General features: G+C 46.2%; 1 protein-coding gene and 1 long non-coding RNA gene across 2 annotated transcripts; one reads left to right on the top strand and one right to left on the bottom strand.

The window, feature by feature from the left end:
* Positions 1-15: 15 nt before the first annotated feature.
* LOC141022324 (uncharacterized) lies at positions 16-1,235 on the bottom strand. The gene is made up of 2 exons (XR_012183606.1): positions 764-1,235; positions 16-324 (listed from the first exon to the last, which is right to left on the bottom strand). It is a non-coding gene; the product is annotated as an uncharacterized lncRNA (long non-coding RNA).
* Positions 1,236-4,937: 3,702 nt separating this feature from the next.
* Positions 4,938-9,257, top strand: LOC109754327 (UDP-glucuronate:xylan alpha-glucuronosyltransferase 1). Its single transcript, XM_020313235.4, has 4 exons — positions 4,938-5,352; positions 6,771-6,971; positions 7,074-7,726; positions 8,026-9,257. Exons 1-4 carry the CDS (start codon positions 5,273-5,275, stop codon positions 9,039-9,041), a joined length of 1,950 nt encoding a protein of 649 aa, XP_020168824.1. The 5' UTR covers positions 4,938-5,272; the 3' UTR covers positions 9,042-9,257.
* The last annotated feature ends 11,205 nt before the right edge of the window (positions 9,258-20,462 follow it).

Here is a 20,462-nt window from a genome sequence, read left to right as displayed (position 1 = left end):
TGTACCAGTGGCATGTTTGAGATCATAGGTTTCTTTGCTCATTATATATAAAATGTCAGTTAAGATTTTGGTACACTAACATGCAAATATACTTTGAAGTTTAAGTCCCACTCCATCACAATCAAAATTAAATACACTACCAAAAGGTCCAGCAGGGAATCTAAAAAAAAAGTCTATTGGCCAAACCAACGTCACATGCAAATACAGTTGCAACATGGTCACATATAATTGAGCAACAAGAACTTAGTCAGACTACAAATTCATATTCATACAATCACTGACCAATTCATGAAGATCTGGCGCCCAAGCATATCATCAGCGGATCTGCAAAAAAAGTCACAGAGAACATGTATGTTTCAGAACAAAAGAAACTCACAGGAACGGAATGGAGTGCAGGATACAGGGGACATGTATGTTTCAGAAGATGGGTGATGCAATGGTAATTCTACAATCTTTTGGCATCGTGTTGCTTTTCTTTTGCCAAAGCACCGGTGGTTCACCTTGCTTGCACTTGCAGGTAATGTTATTAGTACTATTCGCAAAAAAAAGGTACTGAATATTGGTCAACTTTGGTTAACTTCTCCTTTCTTCTTTGGAGCAACATCTGCGAGGCGTTACTGAAAGCGGCCATCCGCTACGCCACTGAAAGCGGTAGCAATAGCTTCCCACGGATTTGATTGAAGGGAGAGCCAACACCAAATATAGAAACATCAGAAGGGGACTCATCGGAGATGACGCCAAGACGTCTCCGGCGGCAACGCACCTCCGTAGCCTCCATGCGGCGTAGGTTTCCTGCGCCATGCCTCCGTCACAGATCTGGCTTAACCTTGGGCCACGGTGAACATAATCACCGATGTCGTCACGCCTCGGATCTCGCAGGCTGCAGCATACCCGACCTGCACGACCTGCAGGCTGCAACACAAGAAGAAACACACATGTTCAAAAATCAGGAGTCCCTCACGATTGACCTCAAGAAGAATGAGGCGTCGCCGGCGGCGGCATCGACACCGTGTCCTCCTGACGAGACGAGCCCAGCGGCGGCAGCACCGGGAGGACATGAGCTCTTGCTGACCCCCTCCTCGACGCCAGGGGCAAATTAGCTGCGGGCGGCAACGACGAATCCCTGTGTCATGCGCTACGGTGACGTTAGGGCGTCGCTGGCGAGAGATCATGAACGGGGAGTCGTTCGCGAGATGGGGGAGACTGTGGCGGCGGCTATATCAGAGGTGGGATAAGGTTAAGGGGAATCAATCAACGTGGTTGTTTTAGGAAGGTCTTCAATGCAAAACCGACATGAGGAAGGATGTGATAAAACCAATCGCGAGTGCACCCGCAGGGAGGATGGACGAAACGAGCGACGTAAGGTGGGAAACGGAACCTTGCGTTTCTTTTAGATAGTAGAGATTCATAACATAAATTTACTTAAGAAAATTAGATCCATGAATTTGAAAAGTGTTAACGTAGTATAGAAAATTTGTTAGCTTAGTTTAAAAAAAGTTGATAACTTTCAAAAATATGTTCGTGATAATTAAAAAAGGGTTCCGGCACTTAAAAACAATGTATGCAAAACTTTTACAAATGTGTATACAATGTAAAAAAATGTTTATTTCCACTAAAAAATTAGGTGACAATTTAAAGAAATATTCACGTGTTTCAAAAAATGTCCATGAAACTTAAAAAAATGTTTATACAATGTAAGTAAATATCCAGACAGAATAGAAAAATATTTATTTCCATTAACAAAAATGTATGCGCCATTTTGAAGAAATATTGACATGTTTCCAAAAATGTGCCTGATTTTTAAAATGTTTATACAATGTAAAAAAAATATTAGTGTAATAAGTCAATATAACGTGCATCCACCTTCACTTACCTCAAAGCTTGTTTTCACACGACGAGAAGGTGGTGTGGTATTATTATCGTATTTTTAATTTGCATTTTTTGCTAATTTCATTGCTATAAATTTTCGCAGGAACGCACAAGGTGTTTATCTATTCAACAAAACATTAATTGGTGTCGGCTCAGTCTCTTGGAGACGCTCATAGAAGCAGGATGTGTGTGTTGTGCTCATAGAGGTGAGTGTATGCTCGTGAGTTCATAGGAATGTCGTCAATCTTCAATGCTCTAGCGATTGCTGACCAACCTCGGTGGTCATCATTACTTGACTTGCCAAGCTATCCGTAGTGTAGCAAAAAAAAAAAAACCATAAGGACATGGACTTATACTGCCACGTAGGCAAATATAAGGTTCTTCCATGCATTTTCTTGCGTGTTTGGTTGGCTAGGACCTTTTGGTGTTCTAGATCTTGTCACGTCAAGAAATCCAAGGGCGTGTCGTTGCAGGCAGGCAATTTAGAAGAGGAGAGGGAGAAAGAAAGAGATGAGAACCCAGTCCCAAATCTCGGCAATAGATTTGACAAAAAACCCCCCCCCCCCTCCCTCCCTCCCGCGCGCCCAGGGGGAAAACCCTAGCGCCGCCTCCAGCCCTCCCTTTCTCGAGCCTCCCTCCCCTCGCCGCCGCCTCGACGTACTGGCGGGCAAAGCCCGGCCAGTGCTGGCGGCGACAGGGCCCTCTCCTTCCCCCTCTCGGTCCGGCAGGCGCGGGCTTCCGGGTCGGGCGGCGGCGCGGCGTTCGCTCGGGGCGAGGCGGCGTGGCGGCAGCAGCTGGTGGCGGCGACGCGAGTTGTGGGCGGTGATGTGAAGGGGCTGCAGCAGAGGTGGTGCGTGGAGGGCTCCGGCGGCGGCTTCGGCTAGATCTGGGTCCTGCCGGCGAGGGCCGCGGACGGCGTGGGCTGCAGGCGTCCGCCCCTACCGTGGCCTCGGCTGGTGGTGGTGGAGGCGCAGCGGAGGTGGCTGGTGGGCGTGCTGGTCGGGATTCAGTCGTCCCGCCGGCTGGACGACGACGGCAGGGCAGATGGGCTCCCCGGTGAGTATTCTTGGCGTTCAGCGGCTGTACTTGGGGTCCCCCTTGCCGGTGGTCGGGTCTGCGTCGGTGGCCTTGCGCCGTGCTGCGTCGGTCGCCGAGGTGGGGCGGCACAGGGGTGTGTCCGGTGGGGAGGCTGGCTGGAGGGATGGGTGGCGCCGACGTGCTCGGGCCCCCGTCACTGGCACAGGGGTGTGCCGGTCCAGATGCGTCCGCTCCCCCACCTCCCCCTTTCCCCGGCCGCGTGTTGGCTGTCGCAGCTCCGGCAATGTTCAAGGCAGGATGTATGCTGCGGTTCGTCGGTCAGTGGTGTTCCTTTGGTGCAAAGTTGATCTCTTTGGATGGTCTTTGGGGTGTCTGGATGTTGGGCGGCGGCCCTGGCGGCGGGAGGCGTGGCGTTCGGGGGCGGAATCTGCGTCTCAGGTGCGGGCGGGCAGCCATGGTTTCGCGGGGGACGTGGCTACGGGTGGTTGGCGGAGCAGGGGTGTGTCGGCGGGGTGCGAGCACCGGGATTCATCACTTGCCCAGTTTCTGGCCGTCGGTGGCGGCGTCCATGGACGTCGTATCCTTCTTGAAGGCTCCGTCGTGGTGCTCCCACCCCCTGCGTCGCTCCGGGTGAAAACTTGATCCGTGGATTGGACGGTGGCGGCTATCCGTGGTCGTATCCTTCTGGGAGGCACCGTCTTGGAGTCCTTGCTTCGTCATGGTCCATCTCACCCCTTCGGTGGCTCCAAGTGGTTCTTCGTAGCTCATATTATGTTTGCTTGGTGTGTCCGAGTGGTGTGATGGTGCTCAGCATCTTTGTATCTAGCTTTGGGTGTGTTTGGTGTGTGTCGTGGTGGCGTGTGTGTTCGGCTCGCTTAGATGTATGTGATGATGTTTGTTTTATAATATAAAGCGGGGAAACCTTTTTTCCGTAAGTAAACGAACACTCGTGGAACAGACACAAGGGAGGTCAGAGAAGCAAGTTGTTAATTCGCAAGAAAACGGGAGAGCAGGTTGTAGGTTTGGCAGATAAACTGACCCGTGAGGTAAGCAAAAAGGAGCTCTCCAAATGGAAGCAAATCAAGACCTGTTCCGTTATCACCAAGGCGCCCATGCACAATGTTTCTTTTTTCCTTCTCCAATAAGATCCATAGTCTTTGCTCTGACATAACAAACTTGACTAGTAAACTTGAGATTGATATAGTAGTAGTTTAGTTAGTGTCCAAACATTCCACATCGCAAGTATTCTACGCGTACACCTCACCTAAACAAGAAAGAAAACCTTACTTTGGTGGCAGGTAACCTTCAATCTTTGAATCACTGTCAAGTCAACCTTACCTTGGACCCCCACTTTCTGCATGCTCCAATTCTCTGTGCCTTTCCAAGAGCACTTTCACCCTCTCACATGCACGCATGTAACCTTCTCCGCAAGCCCTTTTTCAAGTTTAGCAGTTTACCTAAAGCAACAGTAGAGAACCATTCAGTGATTCAGATCAGATCAGATCAAATCCCTTGGTTCAAAAGGCACTTCAGGATTTTGCTTCAGGTCCAACCAACACACAACACATGCATACATGCCATGCCCGGGGCAGATGGGTTGGGTTTGGTGAACTTACCACAAAGCAAAAATGTCAATGTGTCTGTGTGTACATCTACATCTACTGCTACCTAGTATTTTGGTTCACTTGTGTACATCTCAGCCAGAGCCCTTTTGTGATGAGTTGCACCAACTCTGTCTTTGCACATAACATAAGTAACCAAAGGTGGCGACTGCCCTGAAGCAAAGAAATGACAGGGTGAGTGAAATGGAAACATGGACATGTAACCAAAGAAGACATCAATAGACCAACAGAAGTAGTACCATGTCCTAGGTTTGGAAGATAATCCAGATGAAACATATGCATGCAGGCCCAGGACCAAGGATTAATAATAATTATCCTTTTCATTCATGCATGCGACGTGTTCCAAACATATGTGAAAGGGACCGGGTCCGCCTGCCTGCAGGAACTTGTCAAGCATGCATCGTCTCTTGCTTCCTCGCCTGCCAATTGCCAACTCTATATAACTTCATTTGTTTCTTGACCAGGTTGGAACTTTCATTTCGCCTCTTGAGAGTCCCCCTTGGTCACAGCCCTCTGCACCTTGTTTGTGCATATATATATGCCCACGGCTAGGTGTGTGTGCGCACATATATTGCCTCGTGATATCGCGCCTGCAGTTTCGTGTACTGAAGAGTAAAATCTTTTGGGTTGGCATACAACTAAGGAAGATCGATCACGGCGCCAGTGAAGCATAGGTACTTTGAATCATCGACAAAGTTCATTGTGACGGTGCCTCGTGCTTCCTGAGGCATAATAGGTAGTTAATGCTCAAGATCTTTGGCTTCAAGATGGGAGGTTTTGCTTGCGCTCATGCAGAGAAGAGGCATCGCCTGGATAGAACTTTGTGAGTTGCTGCTCTGCTCTCAACCCTGCCTCCATCTGCAAACTTCACTGCTATCTCTCTGCATCTTTAGAGTTTTTTCTTCCTCCTATCGTCTATTCATATGATACCACGGCTCAATGCCATGCATGCCATTCAAATCAAACTGTTCTTGGTATGCTTCTCCAAGTCTTGCTGCTCCCCTTCTTTTCTTGTTATTCTCTTGTGGGATCAGTTATTACATGACAGGTTTTATCAGCACAAACACCCTGCTTATCCTATTCTCTCAAGTCATGCACCTTTAGGTGATTTTGGTTCACCGTTTTAAGCTTACCAACAATTTTCACATATGTTGTGCAACACAGATTATGTAGTTATAAGTAAAGTAAAACAGTTTTTGTTTCACAGCAAGTAGGCACAAGTAACTTTCAGAGGTGGTAATATTTTTGTAGAATAAATAAATAAGGGCAACGTGTACATCTAACCAAAAACCATATCTCCAAAGTTGGCGTCTAATAACCAGATTTCTTGGCCATCTAACTGAACTACTAGTAACATAGATTACATCAGAGTCACGGAATCACGTAAGGAGTTACATCATTGTTTGCTCACCTGCTCTGACCTAGCAACCGTATCAAAGGTGTCATGCGAAGACAAAGTCACAGTTAACACTGCTCCAGCTCTGAAGAATTGTTCCATTCTCCATGCATGCATGCCAATTGCCAAGCAAAAGGAAGAATAGCCGGCCCCTGAATATAGAAGCTGCAGGACTATCAAAAGGGACACATGACAACGCCGTCAACACGCCAGGAGCTTGATGGAGTCAAACATACATAGCAAAAGCTACAACTATATGTAGCAATTATATAAGTCAGCGATAACGACGAGAAATGCGACGCGTGCTGGATGACTGTCAGGAGTATGGTACTAACTGACTGTCCCTGATGACCGGTAGTTGATGGAGTAGGTGAAGAACTGAAGATTGCATATGTGACTTTCAGGTCATGAAACTGGAAATGTCAGGCAGAAATCGATCACTGTCAGTTAATTGCCACTGGTAAAAAATTAAAGTGATATTGCATCTCAGTAAAAACACCAACTACAAGGTTAGTTGTTGTTCAACTTCACTAAATAAGTCAGCGATGATGACGAGAAATGCAAGACCTGGACCGTCAGGAGTATGGTACTAAACTGTCCCTGATGACCAGTAGTTGATAGAGTAGGTGAAGAACTGAAGATTGTGCGAATGTGACTTTCAGGTCATGAAACTGGAAATAACAGTCAGAAATCGGCCGCGTGTACTTGTAAAAATAAATTAAAAAAAAGGACATTGGCATATCAGTAAAAACACCAGGGCTAATTGTTGTTCATCTTCTTACACCTTATAAGTTTGTTGAGTCTTTGATGAAAACTCAAGTGCTTATGTCTGTTAATAATTTCAGGAACGGTCTTAGCAAGAAAGGCTATGTGGGAAGCTGTTACGCTAAGTACAAGCCGTTCAGCTTCAGCGCCCTGTTACCTCAAGGTTTGAGCGGCAAGATGATGTACGTGAAGCTTGTCCTCCTCATCCTCATGTGCGGCTCCTTCATGGGCCTCCTCCACTCGCCGTCGATCCACCATGGCGGCGACCAACGCAGCACACAGTGAGTGAGCAAAACATTTCAGATAATAATCCCCATCTTGGTGATCGATCGGCGGCAAGTGCATGCATGCACATGGATTTCTTAATTCTTCTCGCCTGTCAGGTCGCCTGAGATGTCAACGGCGATGCGGACGTCCGACGCCGACGAGCTGGACTCCGGTTACACGTCGGACCTGAGGGTCGACTGGTCGAGCGTCTCCATGGCGGTGCAACGGGTCGCTCGAGAAGGAGACGGTGGATTGCGTGTAGGGATCCTGAACTTCGACGGGGATGAGATGGACCAATGGAGGACGCTGCTGCCGGCGGCCTCCGCGGTGCACCTGGACCGCGTCGCGGGGAACGTCACCTGGGCGCACCTGTACCCGGAGTGGATCGACGAGGAGGAGCTGTACCACGCGCCGGTGTGCCCGGACCTGCCGGAGCCGGCGTCTGCCCCGGAGGGAGGGTACGACGTCGTCGCCGTGAAGCTCCCGTGCAGCGGCGCGGCGGGCTGGTCCAAGGACGTGCCGCGGCTGCACCTGCAGCTGGCCGCCGCGCGGCTCGCCGCGGGCCGGTCGGAGGACCGTGGCCGGCGGGCGGCGGCGCACGTGATCGTCGTCAGCCGGTGCTTCCCAGCACCGAACCTGTTCAGCTGCAAGCACGAGGTCATGCGCGACGGCGACGTGTGGCTGTACCGGCCGGACATGGGCGAGCTCCGGCAGAAGCTCGCCCTCCCCGTCGGATCCTGCAGGCTGGCCATGCCGCTCAGAGCACTCGGTACGAAATGTCTTTTCACAAGTTAACAGTTTTGCCAAGTCTCAGTCGAGTTTTACTTAGTTACCTCTCGGCCGATACTATCTTCCTTTGATTTTGCATAGAGACTCATGCAAAAGTTTATTTTTTCTTTTTTCTTTTTATATACGATGTCAATTGACTTGGTTAAAGCCTCGCCCAACGAGTAATGCTACACATACATAGGTTTACATGGGTTTCCCTCACCCAACTGAGACCTAGCCACATCCGTCTTGTAATCATTGCATGTCATGAATTAATGAGTGTGACTGATCATCGAACAGGGGAGGCATACGTGTCTGCGGCGCCGCGGCGAGAGGCGTACGCGACGATCCTCCACTCGGAGCAGCTGTACGCATGCGGCGCCATGGTGGCGGCGCAGAGCATCCGTATGGCGGGGTCGGACAGGGACATGGTGGCGCTGGTCGACGAGACCATCAGCGAGCGGCACCGGAGCGCGCTGGAGGCGGCCGGGTGGAAGGTGCGGACGATCCGGCGGATCCGAAACCCGCGCGCGTCGCGGGACGCCTACAACGAGTGGAACTACAGCAAGTTCTGGCTGTGGACGCTGACGGAGTACCGCCGGGTGGTGTTCCTGGACGCCGACCTGCTGGTGCAGCGCCCCATGGAGCCGCTCTTCGCCATGCCGGAGGTGAGCGCCACGGGGAACCACGGCACGGTCTTCAACTCCGGCGTCATGGTGGTGGAGCCCTGCAACTGCACCTTCCGGCTGCTCATGGACCACATCGGCGACATCCAGTCCTACAACGGCGGCGACCAGGGGTACCTCAACGAGGTCTTCTCCTGGTGGCACCGCCTGCCGTCGCGCGCCAACTACATGAAGCACTTCTGGGAGGGCGACACCGCGGAGCGCGCCGCCGCCAAGCGCCGCGTCCTCGCCGCCGACCCGCCCGCCGTCCTCGCCGTGCACTTCGTCGGGATGAAGCCCTGGTTCTGCTTCAGGGACTACGACTGCAACTGGAACGCGCCCGAGCTCAGGCAGTTCGCCAGCGACGAGGCGCACGCGCGCTGGTGGACGGCGCACGACGCCATGCCGCCGCGACTCCAGGGGTTTTGCCTTCTCGACGAGAGGCAGAAGGCGCTGCTGCGGTGGGACGTCGCCGAGGCCAGGAAGGCCAACTTCTCCGACGGCCACTGGAGGGACAGGATCGCTGATCCTCGCAAGAGCATCTGCGCCGGCGTCGGCGTGGAGGGGTGCCGCAGGAGGGAGATCCACGGCAGGCGAGTGGATGGGAACAGGGTCACCACGTCCTACGCCAAGCTCATTGACAACTTCTGACTTCCCTTCCCACACCACAGGGCCCCATCCCGGCCATTGCCTGCTGATCGAACGGTGTAGATGAGATGTTCAAGGTTTTCCTTTCTAGAGTTTTTTTTTCTAACTTGACTTGAAAGGCAGGAGTGCTGCCCGGATGTGATCAAAGGCATGTGCCGGAAAATGGGAATTGGGAAATGTACTAGAGGTACATATAGCGTTGCCTGCAGGCTTTGCTCAGGAGTTTGTCAGAGCTAGAGCAAGATTGGATGTAAACAAGAAACTGAGTAGATTTGTGTCAATCACAAAAGCTGGGAAAAAAGATTTTTGTCAGGTTAAGTATGAGAAACTACCTGTGGTCTTTGGTTGGCCCAATTAAGGTGTGGTGTGTCTTCTGGCCTATTATAAAGGCCCGTGGTACACTTAGACTTTTTTCAGCCCGATTTTTATTTTGGCCTGTTAGCAGCCCCTGACTGAATTGGTTGTTTTCTACCCGGTATGTCTTTCACCCCGTCAGCAGCCCGTTGTAGATATGGGTCCATTTTCACCCCAGTGTCTCTTTTCGCCTGTTAACAGCCCGTGCTACACTTGGACCTATTTCTGTTCCGATGTACTTAACTTTCAGCATGTTAAAGCATTATCCAACTACATAACGTTCTTGCCAGTTAAGTCTAATGTTTGCCGATTGAGCAAAACACATACGTTAGGGTGACCGAATATGAACCAAAATTCCGTGTTCAGTGACCTCAAATTGAGTTTCCCAAAACATAGTGTCTAAAGTGATCATACCATCTAAATATAGTGGACACAAAAAAATAATCTAAAAATAGAATGTATTTTACTGGCAGATGTAACAAGAAAAATAATCCAAGCAGGCGATGCTTCGGTGTTGAACCTGAAGAGATATAAGGATTCCTTCAAAACAAAATGAATAGACAAAAAAACCACCTCACTCCCAAATTATATATACATCTTTAAAAAAGGCACACCGCAGCACAAGTACATGCTGTTTGCCAAGAAAGCTACAGCTGTTAATTTAGAATGGGTTCAATACATAAGTGCAATATAAGCCCAGCGGTTTGCAAGGTGGCACGGTTAGTAGCTTACTACTCCTACATAAGATGGACTGGTATAAGCTAGCAAAAGCACGCCCTTCATTCGCACCGGATTACACGTTTTCTGATGCTGCCAGTTTGCAACCAAGACCATCGTTACTGTCTGGACGCTCCATGGTGTGTACCCTGATAAGCCCGTCTCTCAGATAACATATCAAGCAGAGCCCGGACACATGGATTGGTGACATGACGGTGATGCCCAGCAGCGCATGCCACCAGTTCTCAGCAACAATGGCCAACACGAGCACGAAGCCAATGTAGAACACTAGATACAGCACGAAGCAAATGTTCTGCAAAACAGTAATAATCAAATGCAAAATGTCAGGTACTCCCAGCCATGAAGAGGGTGGCATATAAGCTTTGCACCTAACAGACAGATGAATATGTAGTATTCAGTTGCCAAACAAAATTGAGCACACCATTGTCTTTCCAACCATTGGCCACGCGTTGGGGCTAGCCCAGATGGTCCGGCCCATCAGTGCGGGAGGCCACGGCCTATTTTTTTGTTTCGTTTTCTGTTTTTCGTTCTCATTTTTTGCTTTATTTTTGTAATTTTCTTCATACTTTAAAATATTCTACATATCTCTCTCTCTCTCTCTCTCTCTCTCTCTCTCTCTCTCTCTCTATATATATATATATATATATATATATATATATATATATATATATATATATATATATATATATATATATATATATATATATATAAACAATCTTCAAAAACACATTTGAAAATATTAAAAAATTATTTAAAAAATGTTGAATAAGTATTAAAAAATGTTGAACAAGTATTTGAAAAATGTTGAACAACTATCAGAAATTTGTGAATAAGTATTAAAAATGTTGAACAAGTATTCTAAAAATGTTGAACGAGTATTAAAAATTGTTGAACGAGTATTTGAAAAAAGTTGAATGAATATTTGAGAAGTGTTGAACAATTATTTGAAAATGTTAAATAAGTATTAAAAATGTTGAACATATATTAAAAAATGTTGAATAAGTATTGAAAAATGTTGAACGTATATTTTAAAAATGTTGAATAAGTATTAAAATGTTGAGCAATTATTGTAAAAATGTTGAAGAAGCATTTGGACAATGCTGGACGAGTATACAAATATTGTTGATCACTTATTAAAGAAATATTTTTGACATATGCGAAAATGTAGAGTGAAAACGAAACAAAAAACAAAGAAAACCTTGTCAAAAAAAGAAATGAAAAAAAGTACCCATGAAAGCTAATGGAAAAACCGATGAATGGAGAAAGAAAAAAAGAAAAGTTGGTGAAAACCAGGAAAAACAAAAACAAAAACCTGAAAAGTATTGTATATCCGTCTTTGTACTTCATTTAGTTCGCATCCTATGTTCCTGACAAAAACTGCGTCATGGCTTAGTGGTAGCAACGCAACGAAGCAACCAAGGGATCTTGGGATTTGAACCCCGCGCCACGCACGACCTTTTTTGCTCTCCTTTATTTCCTTTTATTGCGCTAGTGGTCTGGCCCTTTACTGTAGACTTGACGCGAGAGATCCCGCTAGTGGGCTGGCCCTTTACTGTAGACTTGACGCGAGAGATCCTGTACGACTCGCTTAAAGCGAAAAATAGTCGATTCGCTGAAAGCGAAAAATAGTCACCGTGGTGAATCACAGTAGTAGCAAAACAAACCCGCTTGACGCCCCTCACCACATTCTTACTCGAGCGGCCCTAACAAAAAAACATCCATGCTCTTGTCGGGTTTTCAAATAATATTTGTGAAATCTTCAAAAAAAATGTGAATTAAAAAACTATTTATAAATGCCTTTTGCTTCACCATGAAGCACAGCTATGCTTCGCGTGAAGTACTGTTGGGCTTTTTCATGAAGCACAACTATGCTTTTCACTTTCGAAAAGCACAATTCTGCTTTTTCACACGGTGTGCTTCACACAAGAGAAAAAAAATCATGAAAAGCTAAAACCAAGCACAAGTAAAAAACCAAAAACACGTGCAGAGGAAAAAAACATCCACCCATGGGGTGCAGTCACGACGCCTGGTGGTGGTTGGGCACACCACATGGCAATGCGGGATCACTCCTTTTTAGGTGCTGGAAATTGACCGCTTGAGGCACCCCGAAGGGGCACCCTTCAATTTGTCAGTCACAGCATCCTAACGCGTTGGATGGGATACTGGGTACATGCTGCATAAAGATGGCTAACCTAAGGAGACTTCTGTTACTTCCCGTTTCGATTTTGGGATGTTCTTTTATATTGTTTTTTCTTCTGCTTTTATTTCCTTTTTCATTCTCTTTTTTCAATTTTGGAATTCATGAATGTTTTTTTTGAATTGGTGAGCTTTTTCTAGAATTTTGAACATTTTCCAAACTCGCGAACAATTTTCATTGTCGAGAACTTTTTTGAATTCTTGAACATTTTTCTTCATTTAGTAAAAATTTGAGTTCATGAATATTTTTTAGATTCGCAAATATTTTCAAGTTTGCTGACATTTTTTGAATTCATGAATAATTTTGGAATTCTTAAACATTCTCTGAATCCGCGAACATTATTTGACTTCACAAAATTTTGTTTTCAAATTCATTATCATTTTAGAATTGCAAGCATTTTTTGAGAAATCATAAATATTTTTCAAATTTCTGAATATTTTTTAAGTTCATGAACTTTTCTCAAATTCGCAAACATTTTTTCCAAATTCAAACATGTTTTCAAAATACCGGACACTTGTTGAATTCAAAAACTTTTTCTGAATCCACACACATCTTTTCGAATTCATGGTTTTTTTGAATTTACAAAAAAAATCAATTTTCCAAACATTAATTATTTGTTAAAAGTTTTTTGTTGTTTTTTGTGATAACATTTTTTGAATGTTTTGGAAAAACCAGCTCATGCAAGGCTGTGGCCAGGCGTGGTTGAAACAACGACACGGAAGAATTGGTAGAATTAGCCTGGCCCACATAGCGGGGTGATGTCTACTATGCAACTTTATTCTTGTAGACTCGTGTTGGGCCTCTAAGCGCATAGTTTTGTAGGACAATACCAATTTTATCTCAAGTGGATAACCCAAGGATTATCAATCCGTGGGAGATGTAGGATGAAGATGGTCTCTCTCAAACGACCCTACAACCAAATACAAGAAATCTCTTGTGTCCCCAACACACCCAATACAATGGCAAATTGTACAGGTGCACTAGTTCGGCGAAGAGATGGTGATAAAAATGTAATATTAATGGTAGAAATATATTTTTATAATCTGAATAAATAAAAACAACAAGTGGCAATTAGTAAACGGGCACAAAAACGGTATTGCAATGCTTGAAAATGAGGCCTAGGGTCCGTACTTTCACTAGTGCAACCTCTCAACAATGCTATCATAGTTGGATCATATGATTATCCCTCAAAGTGCAACAAAGAATCACTCCCGAATTCCTATTAGCGAAGAACAAAAGATATAAATTGTTTGTAGGGTACGAGACCACCTCAAAGCTATTCTTTCCGCTCGATCTATTCAAGAGTTTGTACTAAAATAACGCAAAGCTATTTTTTCCGTTCAATCTATCCTAGAGTTCGTAATAGAATAACACCAAAGCATATTCATATTCATAATACTCAATCCACACAAAGAACTATAAGGAGACCCCAAAGTTTCTATCGAAGAAAAGATAATAAAAACGTGCATCAACTCATATGCATAGATTACCCCAATATCACCCCGGGAATCCGCGAGTTGAATGCCATAACACATATCAAGTGAATCAATATGATACCCCAATTGTCACCTCAAGTATTCATGCCGCAAGACATATATCATGTGTTCTCATTTCTGAATATTCAATCTGACAAGACAAAACTTCAAAGGGTAAAGACTCAATTCATCAAAACAAGAGTATAGAGGGGAGAAACATCATATGATCCGACTATATTAACAAAGCCCATGATATAGATCACAAGAGAGAGAGAGAGATTAAACACATAGCTGCTGGTACAAACCCTCAACCTCGAGGGTGGACTACTGATACGTCTCCAACATATCTATAATTTTTGATTGTTCCATGCTATTATATTATCAATCTTGGATGTTTTATATGCATTTATATGCTATTTTTATATGATTTTTGAGACTAACCTATTAACCTAGAGCCCAGTGCCAGTGCCAGTTTCTGTTTTTTCCTTGTTTTTAAGTATCGCAGAAACGGAAAACCAAACGGAGTCCAATTGACCTGAAAATTGACGGAGATTATTTTTGGACCAGAAGAAGCCCACGGAGTATCGGAGATGGGCCATAAGAGTCCCGAGGCACCCACGAGGGTGGGAGGCGCGCCCTACCCCCTGGGCGCGCTCCCTACCTCATGGCCACCTCGGAGACCCCCCTGACTTGTTCCCGACGCCAAAACCTCTTATATATAACGAAACTCCCAAAACATAACCTAGATCGGGAGTTCCGCCGCCGCAAGCCTCTGTAGCCACCAAAAACCAATCGGGACCCTGTTCCGGCACCCTGCCGGAGGGGGGAACCCTCACCGGTGGCCATCTTCATCATCCCGGCGCTCTCCATGATGAGGAGGGAGTAGTTCACCCTCGGGGCTGAGGGTATGTAGCAGTAGCTATGTGTTTGATCTCTCTCTTGATTTGGCACGATATTGATGTATCGCGAGCTTTGCTATTATAGTTGGATCTTATGATGTTTCTCCCTCTCTACTCTCTTGTAATGGATTGAGTTTTCCCTTTGAAGTTATCTTATCGGATTGAGTCTTTAAGGATTTGAGAACACTTGATGTATGTCTTGCGTGGGATACCCATGGTGACAATGGGGTATTCTATTGATTCACTTGATGTATGTTTTGGTGATCAACTTGCGGGTTCCGTGACCTTGGGAATCTATGCATAGGGGTTGGCACACATTTTCGTCTTGACTCTCCGGTAGAAACTTTGGGGCACTCTTTGAAGTACTTTGTGTTGGTTTGAATAGATGAATCTGAGATTGTGTGATGCATATCGTATAATCATACCCGTGGATACTTGAGGTGACATTGGAGTATCTAGGTGACATTAGGGTTTTGGTTGATTTGTGTCTTAAGGTGTTATTCTAGTACGAACACTATGATAGATCGAACGGAAAGAATAGCTTCGTGTTATTTTACCACGGACTCTTGAATAGATCGATCAGAAAGAATAACTTTGAGGTGGTTTCGTACCCTACAATAATCTCTTTGTTTGTTCTCCTCTATTAGTGACTTTGGAGTGACTCTTTGTTGCATGTTGAGGGATAGTTATATGATCTAATTATGTTATTATTGTTGAGAGAACTTTCACTAGTGAAAGTATGAACCCTAGGCCTTGTTTCAACGCATTGCAATACCGTTTGTGCTCACTTTTATCAATAGTTACCTTGCTATTTTTATATTTTCAGATTACAAAAACCTATATCTACCATCCATATTGCACTTGTATCACCATCTCTTCGCCAAACTAGTGCACCTATACAATTTACCATTGTATTGGGTGTGTTGGGGACACAAGAGACTCTTTGTTATTTGTTTGCAGGGTTGTTTGAGAGAGACCATCTTCAACCTACGCCTCCCACGGATTGATAAACCTAAGGTCATCCACTTGAGGGAAATTTGCTACTGTCCTACAAACCTCTGCACTTGGAGGCCCAACAACGTCTACAAGAAGAAGGTTGTGTAGTAGACATCAAGCAATTTCTGGCGCCGTTGCCGGGGAGGTTAGTGCTTGAAGGTATATCTTTAGATCTTGCAATCGAATCTTTTAGTTTCTTGTTTTATCACTAGTTTAGTTTATAAAAGAAAACTACAAAAAAATAGAATTGAGGATGCCTCATATGCTTCATCTTTTTAATGTCTTTCGTGAAAACAAGGATTCCAATAATTGTGCTCAAGTGCTAGAAGAAGAATGCATTAGAATGTTTGGCACTAAATATTTGAATGATGAGCATGATTGCAATGTTGTTAGTATGAATTCCTTGAATATCCATGATGCTAATGATATGCAAAGCCACAAGCTTGGGGAAGCTATGTTTGATGAAGATGATATTTTTGTCCCCCAAGTTTTGATGAGCAAATTTATTATGATGAAAGCATGCCACCTATTTATGATGGTTATATTGATGAAAGTGGATTTGGAGAGGTCATGAATTTAGTTAGTGATGAATCCACTATTTCGGAAGAGGTTCCAATTGATTATGAGAACAAAGTTGCTATTTATGATGATTATTGTGATGACATGTATGCTATAAAGAATAATGATAACCATGAAACTTGTCATCATGATTTTAATTTTCAATTGGATTATGCCACACATGATAGTTATTTTGTTGAGTTTGCTCCCACTACTATTCATGAGAAGAAGTTTGCTTATGTGGAGAGTAATAAAAATTATATGCTTGTGCATCATGAAAATAGTGCTTTATGTGATAGTTATATTGTTGAATTCATTCATGATGTGTAACGCCCACGATGCGGCTATATCTCCCACGTGTCGAGGCACGACTTAGAGGCATAACCGCATTGTGGTTTTGTCGCAAGAAGGGTCATCTTCACACAATCCCATGTAATGAACAAGAATGGGATAAAGAATTGGCTTACAATCGCCACTTCACACAATACATAATTAAATCATACATCATTCAAGATACACACATAGGTCCGACTACGGAACCAACATAAAAGAAGACAACCCAACTGCTAGATCCCTGATCGTCCCAACTGGGCTCCACTACTGATCAACATGATAAGAAACAACACAACGAACTAGATCTTCATCGAGCTCCCACTTGCGCTCGGTTCCGTCACCTGCACTGGTATCATCGGCACTTGCAGCTGTTTGGAAGTATCTGTGAGTCACGAGGACTCAGCAATCTCACACCCGCGAGATCAAGACTATTTAAGCTTATAGGAAGGAAAGGGTAGTGAGGTGGAGCTGCAGCAAGCACTAAGCATATATGGTGGCTAACATACGCAAATAAGAGCGAGAAGAGAAGCAACGGAACGGTCGTGAACTAGCAATGATCAAGAAGTGATCCTGAACTCCTACTTACGTCAAACATAACCCAGAACCCGTGTTCACTTCCCGGACTCCGCCGAGAAGAGACCATCACGGCTACACACACGGTTGATGCGTTTTAATTAAGGTCAAGTGTCAAGTTCTCTACAACCGGATATTAACAAATTCCCATCTGCCACATAACCGCGGGCATGGCTTTCGAAAGATAATACCCTGCAGGGGTGTCCCAACTTAGCCCATCATAAGCTCTCACGGTCAACGAAGGATAAACCTTCTCCCGGGAAGACCCGATCAGTCTCGGAATCCCGGTTACAAGACATTTCGACAATGGTAAAACAAGACCAGCAAAACCTCCCGAATGTGCCGACAAATCCCGATAGGAGCTGCACATATCTCGTTCTCAGGGCACACCGGATAAGTCAAGCTACGAGTAAAACCAGACCTCGGGTTTCCCCGAGGTGGCCCCACAGGCTGCTCGGTTCGGACCAACACTCGAAGGAGCACTGGCCCGGGGGGGGGGGGTCTAAAATAAAGATGACCCTTGAGTCTGCAGAACCCAAGGGAAAAGGGGATAGGTGGTAGCAAATGGTAAAACCAAGGTTGGGCCTTGCTGGAGGAGTTTTATTCAAAGCGAACTGTCAAGGGGGTCCCATAAATCACCCAACCGCGTAAGGAACGCAAAATCAAGGAACATAACACCGGTATGACGGAAACTAGGGTGGCAAGAGTGGAACAAAACACCAGGCATAAGGCCGAGCCTTCCACCCCTTACCAAGTATATAGATGCATTAATTAAATAAGAGATATTGTGATATCCCAACATAAACATAATCCAACATGGAGCAATCTTCATCTTCACCTGCAACTAGCAACGCTATAATGAGCAAAAGCGGTAACATAGCCAAACAACGGTTTGCTAGGAACAAGGTGGGTTAGAGGCTTGACATGGCAATATGGGAGGCATGATATGGCAAGTGATAGGTAGCGCAGCATGGCAAAAGAACGAACAACTAGCAAAGCAAAGATAGAAGTGATTTCGAGGGGTGGTCATCTTGCCTGAGATCCCGCAAGGAAGAAGAACGAGTCCATGAAGAAGACAAACGGATGTAGTCGAACAAATCCTCACAACCGCAACATAACCGGAACTATCAAGAAGAAGGAACATCGGAAAGAAACAAACAACATGGTAAACAACCATCACATAAACATGGCATGATGCACAATCAAGTATGATGCATGTCCGGTTTACTGATGCATGGCATGGCAAAGTGCAACAAACAATACTACAAATTAAGTGGAGCTCAATATGCAACGAGTTGCATATTGACGAAACACACCAACAATTATTTAGTTCTCTCTCGTTTATGGACCCAACAATATTAAATGTTATTAACCATGGCAAGAGGTGAAGCATATGGAAACTACCTATTTTAGGCAATTTAAATGAGGCCGGAATGACAAACAACAATTCCCAGAAAATCCTCATGTCATAATTTAGATTTGGTACTGTTCTGCCATAAACGCAATTTTAATATTGTTAAACAGCAAAATGAAGTGCACCATGTTAATCTATGCATTTTTCTACCCCATTTACATATAAAGTTTATTTAAATCCGAGCTACGATTATTTAGTTATGAAATAAATTATTTTAACATATTATTCGAGCAAATTTAATCAAACAACATTTTAAACATTTTAAACATGGATGAGAGTGACATATTATTAAACTACACAAATTTCTGAGCATTTTATATGTTTAAATCATTTTAATCCGATGCATGGTTTGTGAGATATTATATGCATGATGTGCAAGGGGTTTTCTGTAAAACTGGCAGTCTCTGGATAATTAGGAAATTTGCAGCAGCGAAAAAAAAACACTGCGGGCCTAAACTGGCTGGCCCACTGGTGCACAGGAGCGGGCACTGGGCGCTGCTCACCATGGGCTGAGGCCCGGTCGATGGAGGAGGCCCAAGAGGGGCGCATGCAGGCTGGCTGGAGGGAAGGCCGAGGTGGGCGCTGGACTGGGTCAACGCGAGCGGGCTGGAGCGGTCGTCCTCCTGCTCGAAGCAGAGGATGCAGGGGGTGATGACCGCGGCCAGACTTGAGGACGGGGACGGCGAGGCGAGGTGGAACGGATCCAGGTGGAGGCGACCAGGAACAGGGCGCGGGCGCGGATCCGACAGAGACAAGCTTGAGGCGTCGGCCATGGGAGCTCCAAGGAGGGCGGTGGCTGTTGCTGTTTCCTGAAGAAGGAAAAGACAGAGAGAGGATTCAGAGAGGGAAAAGATGAAGGGAAGCAGAGAGAAGGCGAGCAGGAGAAGGACGGGAGGAGGAGGCACGGCGACCTGGGTGCTGCTGCTGCTTGCCGGCGTCGCGCCGGGCGCACGGGACAGGTGCGGGGAGGACGGGGCTCCGCTGGGAAGAGGGAGGAGGCACACGGCTGCTGGTGGCGTTGGTGCTCCTGCGGGCGTTCATGGCGACGGGCAGAGCACGCGGGGCGACGGCGCGAGAGGAACCGGGCGGAGGCGGCCCGATCCGGCGGCGGGGAAGCTCCTGTGGGTGGCGACGAAGACAGGCGTCGGCGCTCCTCGCAGTTGACGAAGACGGGGATGGCGGAGACCGGCCGATCTGGACGAGGGGAGGTGGATCCCAGCGAGGTTCAGGACGACGAACGCCTGCTAGCTGGTCTTGGCACAGACGACGAGGCACCTGACCATAGCAGCAGAGAGGGAGCAGAGAGATTAGGGAGGTGGAGAAGGACGGAGGAAAAGGAGAAGGGCGACGGGGGCTGGCCTTGTCGCGGCGGGGATCGAGCAAAGGAGGCATGTCCTCGGGCTCGAGGAGGAGCACGACATGGAGGAGCTCGGGAGGGTGCCGCTCTCCCTGGATCAGACGCGGGAGGCTGCAGGGCGCTCGGAGTCGAGGTGGGAGATGGATTGGTCCGGTGGGGAAAACGAGGGAAGGAGAGAGAGTGGATCTGGAGGGATCCCGAGGTGGGAGATGCTGGCGGCGGCCGGATGGGACAAGGCTCCTAATTTCTAGGGTTGGACTAATATATCTCATGGGATTAGATTAGAGGCTATTTGGGCCCTCCGATTTAAATCGGACGATCGAGAAAAATAGGCTAGGAGAGTCCAACAAAGAAAACGGTGATGTTTTGTAGATGTTAGGGGATGATCCAGACCCAATGGTAACAACAAATCGGGTCGGGTACGGGACAACTTCGGAAGCGCACACGAGGGGCTCGGTGGTTGACGAGAGAGGTTAGTTGGTTTGACAAGAGGGAACCGAAAACATGGTTGGTCTCGGAACGGTCAACGC

The sequence above is a fragment of the Aegilops tauschii genome, chromosome 5 (genome assembly GCF_002575655.3).
Source record: "Aegilops tauschii subsp. strangulata cultivar AL8/78 chromosome 5, Aet v6.0, whole genome shotgun sequence".
Lineage (NCBI taxonomy): Eukaryota > Viridiplantae > Streptophyta > Magnoliopsida > Poales > Poaceae > Aegilops > Aegilops tauschii.
The sequence above is the reverse complement of the archived record's forward strand: the minus strand, read 5'-3'. Positions and strand labels throughout refer to the sequence as shown.